General features: G+C 36.1%; 2 protein-coding genes across 2 annotated transcripts in view; one reads left to right on the forward strand and one right to left on the reverse strand.

Moving 5' to 3' along the window:
• LOC311079677 (protein NLRC3-like) overlaps positions 1-11596 on the reverse strand; it is a 43777-nt gene extending 32181 nt beyond the window's left edge. The window contains exon 1 of the mRNA XM_084109316.1: positions 9544-11596. Within this exon, the coding sequence (XP_083965442.1) occupies positions 9544-11435 (1892 nt within the window). The 5' untranslated portion in view covers positions 11436-11596. The remainder of the gene's footprint in view (positions 1-9543) is intronic.
• Positions 1-21294, forward strand: part of LOC311079881 (uncharacterized protein) — a 518544-nt gene that overhangs the window by 163250 nt on the left and 334000 nt on the right. The gene's annotated exons all lie outside the window — the stretch shown is intronic.

The raw sequence follows: 21294 nt of genomic DNA on the forward strand, positions 1-21294 counted from the left end.
CGTCAAACGCATGATGCACAAAAAGCACAATTCGCGCTTGGCGCGCGAAACGCGCCAGACGCTCGACGCGCGAATGAGGCGAATTTATGGCAAGCCAAAGTATTCATAAACGCCTGGTCGGGCGTCTGATTGCACACTGACACGTCAAAAGCGTGCGTTTCGACCGCCAAACGTTTTTGACGTGTAAACAGATAACCCAAACAGGCAGTACAAACGTGTGTGAAGTTTCCAACCAGGCGAAAAGGACGTGTGAAATACAAGTTAAAATCAGTTTGAACGGGTCAGTGTCATTGGCTGCTGAAGGCTTGGGTCTAACCATTTCTGTGGGCTTAGGGGGGTTTAGCTACTGTTCATAGACTAGGCTACCACCATTTAACATGTCATAGATCAGGTTATTCAGCCTATCTATTTTGTCCTTTTTTGTAAAACTTATAGAAATAATATATTTAAATTGCAGTTTTATCAAAATTTAGATAAAAATAAAATTGCCTTGTTTTTCTTCGCTCATGCCTTTTTGTAAATAAACACATTAGTGGTCATTCTAGCTCTAACATGAAATAATTAACATTTGTGTGGGAAAATCAGTTACGGTGGAGCTAAGCAATCAATGCAGGTTAATCAATATCTGTCTTTAGAGAACAACGTGGACTTTTGTTGTGCTTACATTTGAAGGTATCACAAGCAGGTGGCGCTTATTGAAACCTTTTGTTCAAATATTGTGTGCTCAACACAGACCACAGTAATTAAGTACAGAGGTAATATTATCCATTCAATTTTTTTTAAGACTTAGTGTTTAAATAGGGTATTTTATACTTTATAGAAGTATTTAAGACTTAGCCTACAGGATTAGAATGAGAGCTTGTGCTCAGGGCAGGACATATATAAGAACTTAATTTGTCCCTATATTTTTTCCATTTTCTTTTTCTTGTGTAGGCCAAAGAAAATATCTAGATTGCAATTTTATGAAAACATTTTTTTTTACCAAGATAAGATTGCCTTCTTTTGCACATTAATACCATTCTAGCCTTATATCTATACCTCAAGTTTTCAAACTTTAAAAGTTAACATTTGATTGGGGAAAAGTGTACAGATGTGGTTCTTGATCGATGCAGTTGTAATGAAAATTTGTTAAGCAACATAACCTTTATATATATATATATATATATATATATATATATATATATATATATATATATATATATATAATGACTATAATATGCATCACTATTGCGAGCAGGGTGCCACCAAGATGCTTTACAGGGACCAAATTACAGAAACATCCAATAGTTCACTCAAAATTCAAAACATTCTGTCTACATTTATTCACCCTCATGTTATTTCAAACATGCACAAGTCATCCTAATTTTTTAGATTTAACATATGCTTTTTATTTCTTTTCTTAAATGTGAGAAATGGTAATTGCAACAACTCATGCAAACAATAACTCGTGCAAGAGAGAATATTTCTAAAAAATAAAAGATACAATATAAAAAATCATGATGAAGATAAATATACTTAAATATATCAAGTTAATTCCTTTGTTGTTGTCACTTAATTTGATTAAGGATACTAATGGCATTCGGAATAAAGGATTTTTTAAAAGGACTTTTAGCCAGAGGCACTCTGAAGCGCCTCCCGGACTTCAAAAGTTCAAACTCACTAGAGAGGGGGTGAGTACTATCTATTGTGATCTTTCTTGCTTTTTTACTCATTCTGTCAATGTATATTTGAGTCAATTGTTTTTGTGGTTTTCCTACTATCTTACTAGCCATTAACACTATCCTGTTAAGCTTTTTCTTAAGCTTACAGTTTAAATGGCCAAACCAAGCAGAAAGATGAAAAGTTAAAACACTTTCAATGTGTGTGATATACACAAGCTCAATAATCTTCGTACCGACACCCAAACAGTTCAATTTTCTGAGCAGACTTAGACGTTGTGTGCATTTCTTGTAAATAAAATCTGTATTTTCTATAAAACTCAGGTGATTATCTAGAACCGTACCTAAGTACTTAAAAGTTCCCACTGTTTCAACTACTTGACCATTAAGTAACACTGGCTCTGTTATTATGTCTTGTTTTTTACAGAAAATTAGCTCATTTGTGACCCGTTCAAACTGATGATTACATGCAAGCATGTTTGATTTATGGACCAAGTTTTCGGACCCCGTTCCAGGGGGCGCTGTCGAGCCCCCCTGCCACGCCCGGGTACCAGCTTCAGCTCGGCCCTGATGGCCGCGGGCTCTTCGCCCTTTCAGGGCTTGGGCCCTAAAAATAATCAATCCGAAAACAATAGGGCCTTCGCCCTTTCAGGGCTTGGGCCCTAAAAACATGGCACATAAAGTTAAACTAATGATTTTTGGGTGTGTGTATTGTAAGTTGTATACCATTTCAATTCGTTGGGTTCGTCTGCAGCATGCTGCAAAGCACACAGTACTCCTCTGGATTACCTATACATTTGTTAACATTAAAAAATGTGAATTCTTTGGGCAATCATAGTGTAGCCTACTAAATGTCAACATACACGACATGAAAAATACTATCTCAGAACGGTTCTGAAATTACATTAAATCATTCTTGCAATACTTTTTGCAACCTTCAAGTTATTTTGATGTATATCTGGATTGTATTTCTGTATATTTGAATATTCTTACTTGATTAAATACATTTTTAGACTGAAGATAGCATCTAAAGAGGTGTAATATGACATACTGTACATTGAAATACTGTACATACATTACCATTACAGAATTAAAATTAAATTAAATTAAAAATGGAGCACCCCAAACAAGTAATTATCAAAAGAAATGACAGCAGTAGATAAATAGTAGATAAAGTAGATAAATTCTTCATTTGTGATGTGGAGGCAAACTATAACTCAGGCTTTGATTCTTTCCGTACATTTTTATATGTGTTTTAGAGATTGAATTCAAATCAAATATTAACATTACTGCCCTAACTATTTCTGAATAGGATGTCTACTTCATACATATTTGGAATAGTATGGAAGGTTCAGATCACTAAAAACCATACATGGAAGTCGAAGATCTCATCGGTGGAGTCTGGATGTCATCTAGTGGAAAATTTTGGTACTGCGCACAATACAATCTTTCCTAAAGCTCATTTATTGAGACATCAACCTAAAATCTGGCCCAGAACTTGTCCAGATATTTAACATTGATTTTCTTGAAGTTTTGTAAGTGAAAGTAGTGAAAATGTTTTGTAAAAAAATAAAATAATAATAATATATATATATATATATATATATATATATATACATTAAAATGTTCATAAACTTAAACTACTTTAACAACTTTGTTTTACTTAACTAATCTGTGAAGTGTACCCTTTTAGTACCCTGTTAGTTCGCAGTGCATTAAGTAATGTTAACAACAACTTTTGATTTTAATAAATATTAGTAAAGGTTGAAATGAAATTTGAAATTAACATGTAGAAGTGCAGTTCATTATTAATTCATGTGAACTAATGTACTTAATGTATGAAACCTTTTTGTAAAATGTTACCAAAATTACAATTGGAAAATAAAAAAACGGTGTTTTTTCTCTCTTTCTTTTTTTAACTTAAATGATAACTATTGGATTATAATAACTCACCAATTATAATCCCCTCCTCTGTAAAATTTGCCATTGATAATTCCATGCTGTTTTGCTTGGGTTTAATGATAATACAAGAGACCTAAACCACATAGGGACAAAGGCATGAGCGAAGAAAAACAAGGTAATTTTATTTTTATCTAAATTTTGATAAAACTGCAATTTAAATATATTATTTCTATAAGTTCTACAAAAAAGGACAAAATAGATAGGCTGAATAACCTGATCTATGACATGTTAAATGGTGGTAGCCTAGTCTATGAACAGTAGCTAAACCCCCCTAAGCCCACAGAAATGGTTAGACCCAAGCCTTCAGCAGCCAATGACACTGACCCGTTCAAACTGATTTTAACTTGTATTTCACGCGTCCTTTTCGCCTGGTTGGAAACTTCACACACGTTTGTACTGCCTGTTTGGGTTATCTGTTTACACGTCAAAAGTGTGCGTTTTGTCCTAGTCAAAACACACGGTTTCAACGCCCATTTTTGTTATTATAAACGCGCGTCAAAAAACGCGCGTTTTCGGTGACCCCAAAGTATGGAACCTCTAATGTATGGAACGCCAAATGGGTCAAATTTCGCCACTAACGAAACGCCTTTCATTCTCAAAACGCCGGTGTTTACGGCGTTTAAGACGAAAAGACGCCGCAAAGTACGGCGTTCTGTGGTACAAACGCCGCAAATTACGCCGTTTGCAAAGCAAAATCGCCGTCATTATCGGCGTTTTTTTGATCCAGCCAATGACGCCGTTTCTGACGCCGTAGGCCATCCATAATACGCCGTAATTTGCGGCGCTTCTGTCTGGCAAAGACGGCGTAAAAAGCGGCGTTTTGTATAATATTATAATCAGCCCCTCCCTTTTCTTCAAAGTTCAGCCCATCTAATGAAGCAAATGGACAGACATATGTAGTAGATTGTCGATCTGAATGATCGGTTCTATTTTTCTAACGTTGCTAGTGTTTGGACTTTTATCGTGTCATATTTTTTATTTCTTCATTGGGCGCGTGTATCCTTCTTTTTCCTTTATCATATGTGGGTATGATTTTAGCCTCTGTTTACATTCATGTCTGTAAAATACATTAGATTTCCCAGCAATCTTACTACGTTCAATAGGGCATTGGCCTGCGTGCACAGGCAGGGGTATCATTTTGCTCTTAATGACAGGGGTTCGGATCCAAGGTCCGACCGTATTGTTTGTTTTAACCCAATGTTTGGGGTCATGAGCCAAAGACGAAGATAAAATCACTCGCTCTTGGCTGAATAACTGTTGTAGCTTTAATAAGAATCAGTATACCGGTATGCCTATATTTAATTCAAACAGTGAAACTAATGTTTTTGTTTTTTTTTTACATTTGATTATTCAGTTTCTGTTGTTAAATAACCCTAATGTAGGATAACTTGAACCCCTAAACCCCGTGGTTTACACTGATGTTAAAATAACACTTCTTATGCTACAGTAAAACACTGTTCACTAGTTGTAGGGATGTTTTCTTGTCACAAAAAGAATGTGAAACACGTACATGGGTTATATCATTTTAAATATATTTTAAAGATAATTTATGTTACACATTTTAAGGATTATCATATGGCATATCGAATATCGCATTATTTAATGAGTTATCGCATTTTTCTTCAATATTGTGCAGCCCTATTCTGTAGCCTATTGATGTGTAACAAAAACATTCACTGTACAGTAGGCTACTCACCATCGAAGGCGGCTATTCTCCAAGTGATAGTCATTTATAAATATAATGTTTCAAAGTTTCGTTTTGTGTAGCATATGAATTTCCTGATAGGCGGAGGGTGAACCAAAACGCGCTTCCCATTTAAAAAAGCAAGTTTCAAGTTACTTTTCACCGTGACTCCCCTCTCAATATCCGCTCTTTGCCAGTTTCACATTTATGTTTAAATATTATAATAGGCTATTGTTATTTTATTTCATTTATGTTGTTGATTATGAATAGTGAACAGCATGAGTAAGAGCTATAGGCCTAGCCTACTCCATGCGCAATATGACGGGACACATGAAGATTTTAACCACTTCATTAAGTTTTGTTTTTTAGACAGACTTTATTACAGAATTTCGTTTTGTATGATTTGTATCTTAATTTTATTCAACGTTTCATCAAAAAATGGCCTGGATTTAATAAAAAAAGAATCAAACCAAGAACATCGGGTTTGGATTAAAGTGAGTAACAAACGAACCATGTTTCCGCGGCCTTTGGGGCCGAAACAGCATGTCTTTCTGCTTTTAATGAATGTCTTGCATGTCTCTATTACAGCAAGCCTCTAGGAAGTTATGATATTTGTGGCTTTAAAGCAATATGCTGTATTGTATAAAGTGGTATAAATAAACATGGTGCGACTCGACTAGGCTATAGAGTGCTGAACTGCAGAGATGGTCCACATCACTATATGACCAGACCAGACTTTTTTTTATTTTTGTATGGCTTGAACGAGACGTCCGCACTCCGCAGATCCCGCTGCTTCAAGGTATTTAAATAAGACTAATAAAAAAAAACACTTTTTTTTTACTCTTTTTTTAAAAACAAGTTTTTAATTACTCCAGTAAATAGGCAATTCCAAAAGTGCTGAGTCCAAGTTTGACTGAAACAATTAAATCCAAGATTTTATTTTAGAAAAATACAATAGGCTACAATTTTTTATTTTTTTTTAAATACACATTTAAAAGAAAAACGTAATACAATAATTAGCATTAGCCATTATGGAAATACAGACATCTCACAACTCTTTATTATTTACAGTCCAAAAAAATAGCATGTATTAGGCTATAATACGAGAAGATATTTCTTACAGTTTTCCCATGTATTTTTTACTGAAGCATTGTATTGTATTGTGTTGTGTTTTAGGGTTAAGGAAAATTCGAATTTTCCGTTAATTTTCTGAATTTTCTGTATCAGAATCAGAATTTCTGGCGTTATTTTTAAGGGACCATTGTGGAAAAGGGGGCTAGAGATGGAAAATGTAATCGTCATTTTTTGCCAAGACTCTAAAAAATGCTGGGTTGTTTTAACCGAATGTTGGGTCAAATATGGACTAACCCAACGTTGGGTTAAAAAATGCAGTTTAAAAATGGACAAATTGCATTGTGGACAAAATCAAAAATGGACAAAAATGCAATTTAAAAATGGACAAATTGCATTGGTTACTTTAAAAATGTAACCCAACGGCTGGGTTTGTCCATATTTGACCCAACATTGGGTTAAAACAACCCAGCATTTTTTAGATTAAGATACAAATCATACAAAACGAAATTCACTTTATTTAAAGTGAATTTCGTTTTGTATGATTTTTATCTTAATTTTAATCAATGTTTCATCTTGTTTTAATAGTGGCAAAAAATGACCATTACATTTCCCATCTCTAGCCCCCTTTTCCACAATGGTCCCTTAAAAATAACGCCAGAAATTCTGATTCTGATACAGAAAATTAATAATTTAGTGTTACCAAAAAAAAAAAAAAAAAAAAATTATAATCTTATAATCGTTATATTGTATGACATCAGAATGAACTGTTAAGTTAGTACAAAATATATTATTCACTGTTAGCAATATTAATGTCCATTTTACGGCAATGGCAGCGTGATAATAAATAATTTATATGTGAAATATATTGCAGTCTTGTATGATGGTCAAGAGCAGCGGTCGGCCTCGCTTGGGCTGGAGTCATCTCTTGTTTTAATAGTTCAATAGTTTAGGAAGGCTCTACCTCCTTTCGTGGACTATCCTGGGAACTGCTAAAAGAGCTTTATGGTCTTAAAAAGCGAAATGGACTATATCGTGAACACAGCAGCCACTGTAAGCGGGCTTAAAACAGTTGCTACACATCCTCATACAAGCTGTCATTTCTGTAATAAGTAGCCTACCGCCTGCTACTCGATCAGTTGTCAGCTATTGGGTAGTCTTCCGAAATTTAAAAGACAGACCAATACAAAAGAAACGAAACGAAAACAATACGGTCGGACCTTGGATCCGAACCCCTGTCATTAAGAGCAAAATGATACCGCTGCCTGTGCACGCAGGCCAATGCCCTATTGAACGTAGTAAGATTGCTGGGAAATCTAATGTATTTTACAGACATGAATGTAAACAGAGGTTAAAATCATACCCACATATGATAAAGGAAAAAGAAGGATACACGTGCCCAATGAAGAAATAAAAAATATGACACGATAAAAGTCCAAACACTAGCAACGTTAGAAAAACAGAACCGATCATTCAGATCGACAATCTACTACATATGTCTGTCCATTTGCTTCATTAGATGGGCTGAACTTTGAAGAAAAGGGAGGGGCTGATTATAATATTATACAAAACGCCGCTTTTTACGCCGTCTTTGCCAGACAGAAGCGCCGCAAATTACGGCGTATTATGGATGGCCTACGGCGTCAGAAACGGCGTCATTGGCTGGATCAAAAAAACGCCGATAATGACGGCGATTTTGCTTTGCAAACGGCGTAATTTGCGGCGTTTGTACCACAGAACGCCGTACTTTGCGGCGTCTTTTCGTCTTAAACGCCGTAAACACCGGCGTTTTGAGAATGAAAGGCATTTCGTTAGTGGCGAAATTTGACCCATTTGGCGTTCCATACGTTTGGCGGTCGAAACGCACGCTTTTGACGTGTCAGTGTGCAATCAGACGCCCGACCAGGCGTTTATGAATCGCGCCGCAAGACCTCCAGACGCGTGTAAACGCGTCTTACCATTGACTTAACATTGAAATCACTCGCGCCAGACGCATTTTCACGTTTGGTGTGAACGCAGCATAAGACATGAATGAACTTCATCGCAACTGAAGATGCCCGTGACTCAGGCCGAGGAACTGCAGTGCGCCGAGGGTTTGACGCAGGCTGGTCAGGCTGGTTGTTTCCACTATGCTGCGGCAGCTTCCCGCAAAAGCTCACTAACAGATTTCGCCATATCTCCTCGTCTCGATTACAATATAATCACATTTAAATAATTTCGTTTCACACATTCACTCATGCACACGGAACGTCAGCGATTTCGCTTTACAAAAGGCGTGTCTCTAGCGCCGTTACTTGAATAAGCCACACCCACTTATTAACAGAATTTGCATGCAAGTTGTCGTTGAAAATGAAAATGAATGCTGTGAAATAAAAGAGGAATTAAAATGACAACTAAAATTTACATATGAATTTGAATTGTGTCACTATTATTGCGTGAGCATTAGAGCTGTAAGAGCTTGTAAAAACTGGATTTGTAGTTTCTTTTTCACGTTTGGCTTTTTATTTTAATATTGGCAGTCTTGCCTCGAGACTGTAGTGAAAATGAAATGTGAAATCACCAATTGCATTTTATTTTTCAATTTGACAGGGATGATGCACTGTCACAGTGAAAATGAAATCCTTTAATTATAATTCTCAATTTTGTCACATATTTTGCGTACAGTTTTCTGTAATGAAATCGTTAATTTGGTTTTAATTTTAATTTTAATCATTTAATTTATTTATTTAAATTTGGCAGAAAATGCCTTCCATACGTAACTAGATATAAGAGGTAGCCTAATTTTAAAAGTTTGATTTCTAGACCAGGAAAATGAATATATTTTTCTAAAAAAGCTAAATCCTTATCCAGCAAATTATGAACAATGGAAAAGTCATGTAAATTCATTGGTTGAAAAGATATTCAGCTTTTAAAACTTCAGAAATGTAATTACTTGCATTTTGATTATAATTACAAATTAAAATAATTATTTTTAAATATTTCAATCTGTAGACACTTCAAATTTATGTAAATAAAAAAGTCATTAAAGTGCATTTAGCTAAACTATTAGCCTACATAATAAATAAATAAATAAATAAATATTATGTTAATAAATAAATATTAATAATAAATAAATATTATGTTCATATTTCAAATCAGTTGATATTATGTTCATATTTTCACACTCACAGAGCTTTTCTGCAGTTCCTCAGAGCAGGTAACAGTCTCCTTCGACCCTCTTGTGATGATCTGATGTTTTTAAGGTCAAACTCATCCATCACCTTTTCTGACATCAGGATCATGTTTGCCAAAGTTGAACATTGTGCAAGAGTAAGGTTTTGGTTATTTGTTCCAGATTGTAAAAATGCCTGCATTTCGTCAACAAGAGAACTATCCTTCATCTCAATCAAGCAGTGACACAGATTCATCCATCTTTCAGGGCTGACATTGTCTTCTGGACTTTCTGTGTTTTCGTGTATTTTAAGGTTTTGGATTATTTTCTTGGTGCTCTCTGGGTTGTTTTCTGTGTGAATCAGCAGATCCTGTAAGAGTCTCTGATTGGACTCCAGCGAGATGCCATGAAGGAATCGAAGGAAAAGATCCAGGTGTCCTTTTTTACTCTTCAAGGCTTTATTCATTGCTCCCTTCAGAAACACATCCAGAGAAACAATCTCACACTCAGATCTGGACTTTCCTGTCAGGACAGTCTTACTTGAGAGCAACTTGAAAGTTCTGGAAACATTCTTACACCAACTTCTGACCTTTCCAGATCGAGTTCTGGACTTTCCTGTCAGGAACGTTTCTGGCAGGAATATTTTCATAACTTCACTGTTCTTGTGTAAATAGCAGAGAAACACATACAGTGCTGCAAAAAACTCCTGAAAGCTCAGATGTACAAAGCTGTAAACCTTCCTGTGATAAATCACAGATTCCTCCCTAAAGATCTCAGTGCAAATCCCAGAATACACTGAGGCGTCAGTGACGTCTATGCCGCTCTCAATCAGGTCCTCCTTATAAAACATCACATTGCCCTTCATCAGCTGATTGAAAGCCAGTTCAGCAAGTTTCACAATCACTCCTCTGTTGGACTGCAGGAGTTTCTCTGGATCTCTCTCTTCATACTTCTGGTTCCTCATGCTAGTCTGAATGAGGAGGAAGTGTATGTACATTTCAGTCAGAGTTTGAGGGATTTCTGCACTGAGATCTTGTTTCAGGATGTTTTGAAGCACAGTGGCTGAGATCCAGCAGAAGACGGGTATGTGACACATGATGTGGAGGCTTCTTGCTCTTCTGATGTGTGAGATGATTCTGCTGGCTTGATCCTCATCACTGATTCTCTTCCTGAAATATTCCTCCTTCCGAGGGTCATTGAATCCCTGAATTTCTGTCATACGGTTGATGTATTTGGAGGGGATCTGATTGGCTGCTGCTGGTCTGGTGGTGATCCAGATGAGTGCAGAGGGAAGCAGATCTCCTTTCATGAGGTTTGACATCAACACACCCACTGATGAAGACTCAGTCACATCAGAAACGTTCTGAGCGTCTGAAAACATCAGTGTACTTCTGCTTTCATCCAGACCATCAAAGATGAACACAACTGTACATTCATCATAAATCTTTGGGTCCAGATCTTGAAGTTCATGATGAAAGCCCAGCAGAAGTCTGTGAAGACTGTACTGATGATCTTTAATCAAGTTCAGCTCTCTAAATGGAAGAACAAACATGAAATCTACACCCTGATTGGCTTTTCCCTCGGCCCAGTCCAGAATGAACTTCTGCACAGAGACGGTTTTTCCAATTCCAGCGATGCCTTTAGTAAGAACAGTCTTGATTTTGTCTTTCTTGTCTCTTCTCTTCTCCTCATATCCTAGTTCAGGTGAAGGATCAAAGATGTCATTGCAGTTGATTGGAGTGTCTTGGAGGGTCTTGTAACTTTTCTCCATCTGTAGCACCTCATGTTCTTCATTCACTCCTTCACTCTCTCCCTCTATGATGTACAGCTGTGTGTAAATCCTGTTCAGGAGGGTCTGATTCTCTTGTAGTTTGATGCCCTCAAATAAGCTCTCATACTTGTTCTTCATGCTGGTTTTGTGCTGGTCTTTGACTCTCTGCAGATCATCATGCACTGGCTGGTGAGAATCGAGCTGCAGGGCTGCTTCTGGGTCATGATGACTGATGTTTTTCTGACAGGAGGAGGATGTGCTGGTCTGACATGACACATCTCTGATCTGATCAGCTCTCACACCACTGAAAACACATTAAGATGAACAGAGACACAAAAACCTCTGTTAAAATAAATATAAAAATCATACCACATGTAGAAACTGTCTTCCTAATATCACATATGGAGATCCTCGCAAGTTCTCGCACAGATTTTATTTACCCATGTTGCCAGCAAACTGTTAATGAATTATGCACATCAGGCATTTGGGGGCAGATAATGACCTGCATATTAAAAGATATCAACGATACATCAATATTTCAGTAGTCAAAATGTTCGAATAAAAGAGAAAGGCGGCTAAAATTCTTGACCAGACTTACCAGAAACCATTATTTTAAAATATCACAGAAACACTGACATGAAGAAAAAGCAGTGTTCATGTGAAATGATGACATATAATTGATTTACTTGTAAATGGCGACAGATGATACTTAAAGGGGTCATATAATGGTACATGCACTTTTACAAGTTGATTGTACTGAAATGTGTGTTGGCAGTGCCTGTACACAACCATCATAAAATGATAAAAATCCATCCAGCGGTCTTTTCTTAATCTCCTTATATGTTTTCCCGTCTCAAATCAAGCCGTTCGTCATACGGTCGGACACCCCTCCCACGATTGTTAATTGACAGCAGCATTTCAACACAGACCCGCCCTCGCTGGTGAGCGAGCTGTCTCTGAACTCAGTGGCTGAGTTTTGTTTTCAAAGGGAATATTCCCCACGATCAACAGCAATGCTTTCATGTTTTGCGCGAATCATTTTTTTTTTTTTGCACCAGACTGCTTTACAAACGAGGGTCAGTAAAGCTGGTTTTGCTAAGAAGCTGCTCCTGAAAAAAGGATCGGTACCAACTATTCGTGTTCCTGCTGCACCAGCAGAAGAAGTGAGTGTAACGTTTTATTAACCTTTATATTAATCTTTATATTAATCTTTAATCTTTGCAAATCGCTTGCTGCACGCTTCACGATCAATGCGGCTAAGGTTTACACTCAGGGTACATTACGGCATGTTTTCTATGTACGACATTCTCAATATAATTCATAATCACACGTTTATAATGAACAACGTGTTCTTGTTTAGGGCTGCACGATTAATCGCAATTTACATGTAATCGCACTTAAATCGAGATCGCTTATCGTGATTTTAAAATCGCAAAGGCTTTACCAAAAAATTACCAACTGTTTTTCGTCAAACTCGGCGGTCCTCAGAGAAATCTAATCCCGTCCGAATGCGAATGTCTGTGATTGCCGAAAATGTTTTTTTCCAAAACGCTTTTTCTTGCGTGTTTTGGTCAACGTGAACTACCGTTCAATCTCTCGCTATCGCGCCGGTATTCAAGTTTCTGCTTTTTGCGCACCAATAATGGATGTAGATGTGTTCGGTACACTGCGAAGAAATAAAAAAATTAAATCAAGAAGAAGAGCCAAATCACAAAAACTTAAGACTGGCTTCTGTAATATCAGTGTCAGGTATAGTAAGATTACTTTCATTTCTGTTTAATTACATAACGTGTAATTATATAAGTTAATACTTTTTATTCCAGTGGGTTTATTATAAGAACCCAGTTCTATAAATTCATGATGATAAATGTATGTTTAGTTTTTTTATACTACAATTTTTATAAAATGTTTACAAAACACAAAATACGTTCTGGACGTTTTAGTTTATTTTCAAAGTGCTTAATTTTAAAAGTAGCCTACTTAATTTCATACTTTTCAAATACATTCTTGATCTTCTGCAGTGCCCACATGTAGAACACAGACACTCCAACCTCGGTAATAAACACGGAGATGTTAGTCCCGTCCGAATCCGTACATGAAATCACAGACGTAATGTTAGGTTGATAAGAATTGTAACTCAAACGTCGTTTGGAAAACTAGTCCCGTCCGAATAGGGCTATTGATGTACGGCTCTGTAACCGCTGCTCCATCTGAAAGCACTGCGAGTTTGAGTCACTTATAACGTGCATTTGAAAAAAACAACACGCGTCAAACATCTTTCCAAAACATGAGAAGCATTTATGAACCTCTTTTAAATAACTTTAAAATTTAATAAGATGCGTTTACAACAAACTCACTTCATAACGACAGCTGAGCTCATCCTTCTGTGAGATGATGTGCCTTCTTACACAGAATAAGGCAGTGGTGTATTTAGAAGTCATGTTTAATCAAAGCGTTTCAATCTTCTGTTCCCAGCGAGCAAAAAGTCGTCCAGAAGACGTCTAAAAGACGTCATTCTTAGACATCCAGAAGACGTCCTCACAGGAGCCAGAATGAAAGTTTTTTTGACGTCTTTTCTGGACATTGTATAGACGTCAATTAAAGACGTGCTAAAGACGTCATTCTTAGACATCCAGAAGACGTCCTCACAGAAGCCAGAATGAAAGTTTTTTTGACGTCTTTTCTGGACATTGTATAGACGTCAATTAAAGACGTGCTAAAGACGTCATTCTTAGACATCCAGAAGACGTCCTCACAGAAGCCAGAATGAAAGTTTTTTTGACGTCTTTTCTGGACATTGTATAGACGTCAATTAAAGACGTGCTACAGACGTCATTCTTAGACATCCAGAAGACGTCCTCTCAGGAGCCAGAATGAAAGTTTTTTTGACGTCTTTTCTGGACATTGTATAGACGTCAATTAAAGACGTGCTAAAGACGTCATTCTTAGACATCCAGAAGACGTCCTCACAGAAGCCAGAATGAAAGTTTTTTTGACGTCTTTTCTGGACATTGTATAGACGTCAATTAAAGACGTGCTACAGACGTCATTCTTAGACATCCAGAAGACGTCCTCTCAGGAGCCAGAATGAAAGTTTTTTTGACGTCTTTTCTGGACATTGTATAGACGTCAATTAAAGACGTGCTAAAGACGTCATTCTTAGACATCCAGAAGACGTCCTCACAGAAGCCAGAATGAAAGTTTTTTTTACGTCTTTTCTGGACATTGTATAGACGTCAATTAAAGACGTGCTAAAGACGTCATTCTTAGACATCCAGAAGACGTCCTCACAGAAGCCAGAATTAAAGTTTTTTTGACGTCTTTTCTGGACATTGTATAGATGTAAATTAAAGACGTGCTACAGACGTCATTCTTAGACATCCAGAAGACATCCTCACAGAAGCCAGAATGAACGTTTTTTTTGCGTCTTTTCTGGACATTGTATAGACGTCAATTAAAGACGTGCTACAGACGTCATTCTTAGACATCCAGAAGACGTCCTCACAGGAGCCAGAATGAAAGTTTTTTTTACGTCTTTTCTGGACATTGTATAGATGTCAAGTAAAGACGTGCTACAGACGTAATTGTTAGACATCTAAAGGCAGCCAGAATAAAAGTTGTATTAGACGTGTTTTCTGTAGTAGAAATGTCAAAGACTGTTAAAGACCCATACTGACATGGAAATCCCATATGTGCATTTTGCAAGGATCCAACTTTAAAAAATATTTACTTACAAATATTTATAAAACAGTGGTTGAACTTGTGAGTGAGCTAGTTCTCACTGAGAAAAACCCAGTTACTCCTTGTTAATGGTTGTCGTGTCATGAAACTGCAGACACACAGACCATAGACCTAAATAAGATTTTAAAGAATATTGATAATATTGTATATTCAATTGAATAACTGTGGTGTATATACTTGCATTTGTATATCTTAACAATATAACTAATAAACTGCTTACCATTTTCCTGTAAACCAAACTAATCACTCCAAGAAATCAACTATTTAAATCTCAAGATATATTTTTATTACTATTTTAAATCTTAACAGCCGAAAGAGTAAAGTATAAATTAACACAATAAAACTTAAAAGACAGAACAGTAAAGTTGTAAATTAACACAATTTCCCTTTAAATAATCTATAAAATGTTGTTAAAAAAATATAACATAACAGTTAACAAAATATGGCTGCTATAAGGTTCACAAGCTTCATTTATAGCAGCAAGCAGTTCCAGATGATCGGCTACAGACTTTCTTTGGGCCTCTGTTGCAGCTGGGTCCCATTTCATGACAGCAGCTACAATCAAAGCAAAAAAATCCACATGTAAAATAAATAAATACAAATGCCACTGTTGTGGTTTAGCTTATAGCAGAGATACATAGTTGAAAATTTGAGTACTCGAATCAATTAAATGAAATAAATCACAAATCAAGTAAAATTACATCAAGCCTGATATAAGGCATTCCACACACACACACACACACACACACACACACACACACAGGGGCCATTTACAACTTCATGCGATTTTAGTGATCGGATTGCTATATGATCTTGAAAAGACCAGGTGTAAATGCCCTCCGAAACGCATTCGTGACGCATTTGAATCTGAATGCTCAAACCACTTCAGGAGGTGGTCTGGGTCGCATTCCAGAAAAAACTGGACATGCATCTGGTTGTTGAAACCACATATGTAAATTTTACTCCTCCCAAAAACGCTCTAAAATAAAGGTGTGAGAGCGTGTTATAGGCTATATGTCATGTTATAGCCAGTTATGACGACGCTACTGCCGCATCGCCGCTGACCATCTAACGTTATTCATCAAGCCAACGTGCAAACTATCGCAAATCAAAGTGAAAGTAAGTCCCAGATTCTTAACACACAGTTATCATCATTAAAAGTAAAGAAACGAAATGATCTTACCAGGGCTGTTGCGCTCTCTCCTATTGCGGTCTTTGATTTAGAAATTTTAACGGATGATCAATAAAATGCAGCTCATATCTGTTGCTTTCGGTGACGTGAACGCCATTAAATTTGCATAGCGAGGGAATCGAGGGAATTATGTGACCAGGTGTAAATGGAATTGTTGTGATAAAACAGATAGCTATCCGATCTGAGAAAACGCATCAAGTGGCCAGGTTTAAACAGCCCCATATACACACACACACACACGCACATATTAGGGGTGTAAGTTAACGGTTCACAAAATCCATGGTTCGGTTCGGTTCAATACGATACACTTGTGTCACGGTTCGGTACGTTTTCGATACAGGAAAAAGAAAGAAATACCAGAGAAATTTCCTTGTTTTAATATTTTTAACTTTTTTTTTGTATTAAACCTAACATCATAAAGTATGATTTTTTTTTTTTACTTTGAGGAATGATGAAGCTATAATTGACTCTTAGAAGCATGTAAAACAGCTCCTTGAAAAAAATGAAATGTAATATTGTAGTTATAAACAAAGGTTTATTTTAGTTCAGATTAACATTTGAGGGCAGTAATTTTATTTATGTCAAAAAAATAAAACCAACGTAATGTAACTTGAAAGCATTATAGCCTACTATTCCTGCCAAACTTCCATGGTTACAGTTAGTGTTACTACAGTAAATCCATGGTGAATGTTGCTGATCTGTGGACACTGGATTGTTCATTCATGGCACAATGTTTCTACGTCAGCGCTGTTTGATCCGTTAATAACAGAGAAATATGAATGCTTCTCACTAGATCTCGCAGCGATGTTATTACTTCAGTGGGGATCTATTAGCGCCGTGTAGTAACAGTGTCGCTTGATCAAGATCGGCTCGCGCTGCACTGGTCCAAACTGATAAACGGCCCGTGAAACACATAATAACAGCACCTGCTTTCTGGTCAGTTAGCCTACAGTACCTGCTTTTTTTGTGGAAACCAAAACTTTTGATTGTGAGAGAGCCATGTGTTAAAAGTCAGATGGCACTTAAGCTACTTTATGATTTGCCCTATGTCTGAACAAAAGAAATAAAAGTTAACTATCTATACCATATTGAATTGCATAGCATCATATTTTTGCAATACGTTGAATCGAAATCGAATCGCACCGGATCGTAATAATAGTGAATCGTATTGCATTGCATTGGTAGCTGGCAGCTGCTTATATGTATCATTAATGTATTGTATCGTTGGCTATGCATCGAGATGCGCATCGTATCAGCCTCAGTTATGGAGATGCACATCCCTAATACCTACATAGGAAAAGTAACTACATTTACATACTGTGAATCGTTTTTTTTATTTATCGAGAATCGTTTTTGAATCGAAAATCGCAATTGTATCGAATTATGACATTTTCTTAATCTTACACCCCTAATATAAACATACATATAGTACTTTGGAGACCAATTGTGTTGAAATAACATTGAGACAAAGGAGGTAGAGGACGAATACTCACTTCTCTTGGTAGCTGTTCCGATGAATGACGGATCCTGGCCACAGAAAGATAAAAGAGAGAGGTAAAAGGGGGGAATAAATTAGCATGGGTCACATTTCATCTGTTTTGTCTGGTATCTAAAACTTATGTCTGATAGAAAAATGTGCATCACCAAAAGAAGGAACATGTAGATTAACACAGTGGATCTGTCCAAATGGTAATCGTTTTAATAACGTTGTCATCTGAACAAAGAAAGAACTCTTCCGTTTTTAGTACATTGTTGTTGAGTAAAAGTTCCTTAAGTTTGTGTGTTCTTGACGTCTTTTCTTTTAACCCTGCAGGTAGTTACATTAACGCATCTATTAATAAAAGTTTTACCTATGGAACTTCGGTATGATGAAAATGTGTGTAATATAGCAAACCCAAACAAATGTTAAATGGAACTCTTCCACCATATCTAGTTTTAAAATGAATCACAGGAACTTGCCATCCTAGGTCACATTACCATAAATATAATATAAAATTACTATAAGATAAAATTACTTCAGTTAATTTACCATCGCATGCATGTCCCCCTTTGCTAACCCTTTTGTGGAAGGCTCTTTGTGAAGGGATTTAGATGTTTGCTTGGAACACCCCTTTAATTGTACATTTATTAAATCACATGTAAGGTTTATAAATAATACTAGGTAAAGGAGAGCAAACTGATTCCCCCTTCATTTTATCTACCTTATGCCGACCGAAAGGTATATGATTTTCTTTCTTCAGATGAAAACACATATTTTAGAAAAAATAAACTAGACTTTTAGAAATATTATCCATCTCTTGTGTTTGTGTGTCAAATAATGCAAGTGAATAGACACCAAAATGCTGAAGGTCGAAAAAGTCCAAGAGCATTGCTCACATGATAAGTGCAGAAAACATCTTGTGTGAACAACACAGCAAGCTGTGAGTAGGCTGTATGAAGTTTCTGGCATATGCACTTGCATTATATTGGCTTAGAATAATGGATAATTAAAAAATATATATTTGTGGAAAGAAAGTCAGATTTTTAATTTCGGAGTGCATTGTGCCTTTAAAATTGACTGCGGATTTAGATACTGGGTAACACTTTATTTCAATAGTCCACTTTAGACATTCTACTAACTATAAGTAACTTTGCAACTACGTGTCAACTATCTGTCATTAGAGTATTAGTAGACTGTCTGCTTAATATTTGCTAACACTCTGTTTTGTTGGTCCCCTAACAGACATTCTACTGACTATAAGTTACTTGGCAACTACAACTCAACTTATTCTCCTAACCCATTTCCTAACATCTAAACTTAACCTACCAGTCTATTGACTGTCTACTACAGCCTACTAATACTCTAATGAGAGTTAGTTGACATGTAGTTGAAAAGTTATAGTTAGTAAAATTTCTAAAGTGGACTATCGAAATAAAGTGTAACCAGACACTGCAGTGGATACTTACTAGTGATGGACTTGTTTCTCTGTTGGTGCCTATTCTGCTCCGTAAGTCCAATGCTTGATCTAAAAATTTTTTTTTTTTTTAAAAGAGTGTTAATAGGATTATTGATCGGGTAACATAGGACCATTTTTTTAATGTTCCATAAGTGTTATATAAATCTGGAGAACCCTTACTAAAAATTAACACTGTTTTGCGACACTAACCAAATGGTAATAAATTATTGTAATACGTAAAATAGGAAAGAGGCCGCACTATGCATAAACTTTTATTTGCAAAAACACGTTTCGGCGTGTGCCTTCATCAGTTTGCACGCGCCGAAACGCATTTTTGCAAATATAAGTTTATGCATAGTGTGGCCTCTTTCCTATTTTACGTATTACAATTATCCAGGCCAGCACTCTAAAACTTTATTAATATATGCAGTGAAGCCTGCTCCTATACTTACTTAATAAATTGTTGTATTAAATCCACCATAAAAACATGGTTTCTACACTATAATAAATAAAACATGGTTAATTTAGCAAATGTCCTTAAATGATTAGTTCACCTCAAAGTTGAAAATTGTGTCATCATTTACTCACCCAAGTTGATTTAAACCTGTATGAATTTCTTTCTTCTGCTGTACACAAAGAAAGATATTTTGAAGAATGTCGGTAAACAGACAGACTTGGGTCCCATTGACTTCCATAGTAGGAAAAAAAAATACTATGGAAGTCAATGGGACCCAAGTTACAGACATTCTTCAAAATATCTTTCTTTGTGTTCAGCAGAAGAAAGAAAGAAAGAAATTCATACAGATTTGAAACAACTTGAGGGTGAGTAAATGATGACACAATTTTTAACTTTGAGGTAAACTAATCCTTTAAAAGAACAGCTCATCCAAAAAAAAAAAAAAAAAAAATAGAGTTAGCTTACTCACCCTGGTGTTGAAATTTTATGAGTTTAATTTTTAAAATTTTAAATTTTATCAATTTCTTGTGTAGAACCATAATTAAGATATCTTGAAAAATGCCTTTTATTTTTGTCATACAATGAATATAGGCCTAGTTGTTTTATTCCCAAAATTCTTGTGTTTCACAAAAGTAAGTTATAGAGGTTTGAAAAAAATACTTTCATTTTGAAAGACATTTATTTTTGGGTCAGCTAGGCCTGTAAACTCAAGAAGATAAAGCTTGTCTGGAGGGTTTGAACCAGTGCATTTGAGCAGAGTTTACATGTTCTGCCTCTATTTCACGTGTATTTTATGACAATACTCACCGCATCTGAACATCGTGTGGCTGGATAATATTTATTCCCAAAATGCCTGGATCATGAAGGAAACACACACATACACATCAATATTAGTTATTTGTTTTACTTACTAACGGAGACATTTGCAAAAGCTTGCAAAATTGACTCACCAGCTCCAAAACATATTATTACGACTCGTTAATTTAACTGATCGGTTAGCCATCCCGCGATCAACAATATTCAAAAGCCTAGTTTGGAGATTCTTATAGTAAGACTGTGACAGTTCCTTTCTGTCTAAGATACAATATTCTCAGTTCACTCGTTGTAAAGCATTTATTTTTTATCATAAAGTTAGACAAGTTAACGTTACACATCCTAGCAGCACATAACATTAATACATTGGGAATACCGTATGCACTAATAATATTGCTCTAATCGCGTTTAGATTCTCACTTTAATACACTATATCTTGATGTAGCAGAATTTGTATAAAATAAAGTTATTTACCTTCCGTAGATTGCAATATGTCCGTTGTTAAAATTCTTTGTCCATTTCCTTGTTTGTTCTTCATTTACACCAGCAACACCCAGCAACTCGCTCAAAACATTTAGCAGTCCGATGTAAAGTAATCCATGTTTTAAACGATGTAAAACCCACAGAATAGGCTAATATTGAAGATCCCGCGCAGCAGCAAAGCAAACACCGACTCGCTCAACTGACGTTTATTCAAACTTGACTCATAAAGGCGCGCTTAGTTGTCATTGGCTAGATTCCTGGATGACAGTCAGAATAAACAGAGAATAACCAATCATGCTCAAAACAGCTAGGAGAGACAGCCAATAGTGTGGCAACATTGCAATTACAGGAAAATATGAATATATATATATATAT

This window comes from Abramis brama, assembly GCF_963993115.1.
Source record: "Abramis brama genome assembly, chromosome: 1".
Classification (NCBI taxonomy): Eukaryota; Metazoa; Chordata; class Actinopteri; order Cypriniformes; family Leuciscidae; genus Abramis; species Abramis brama.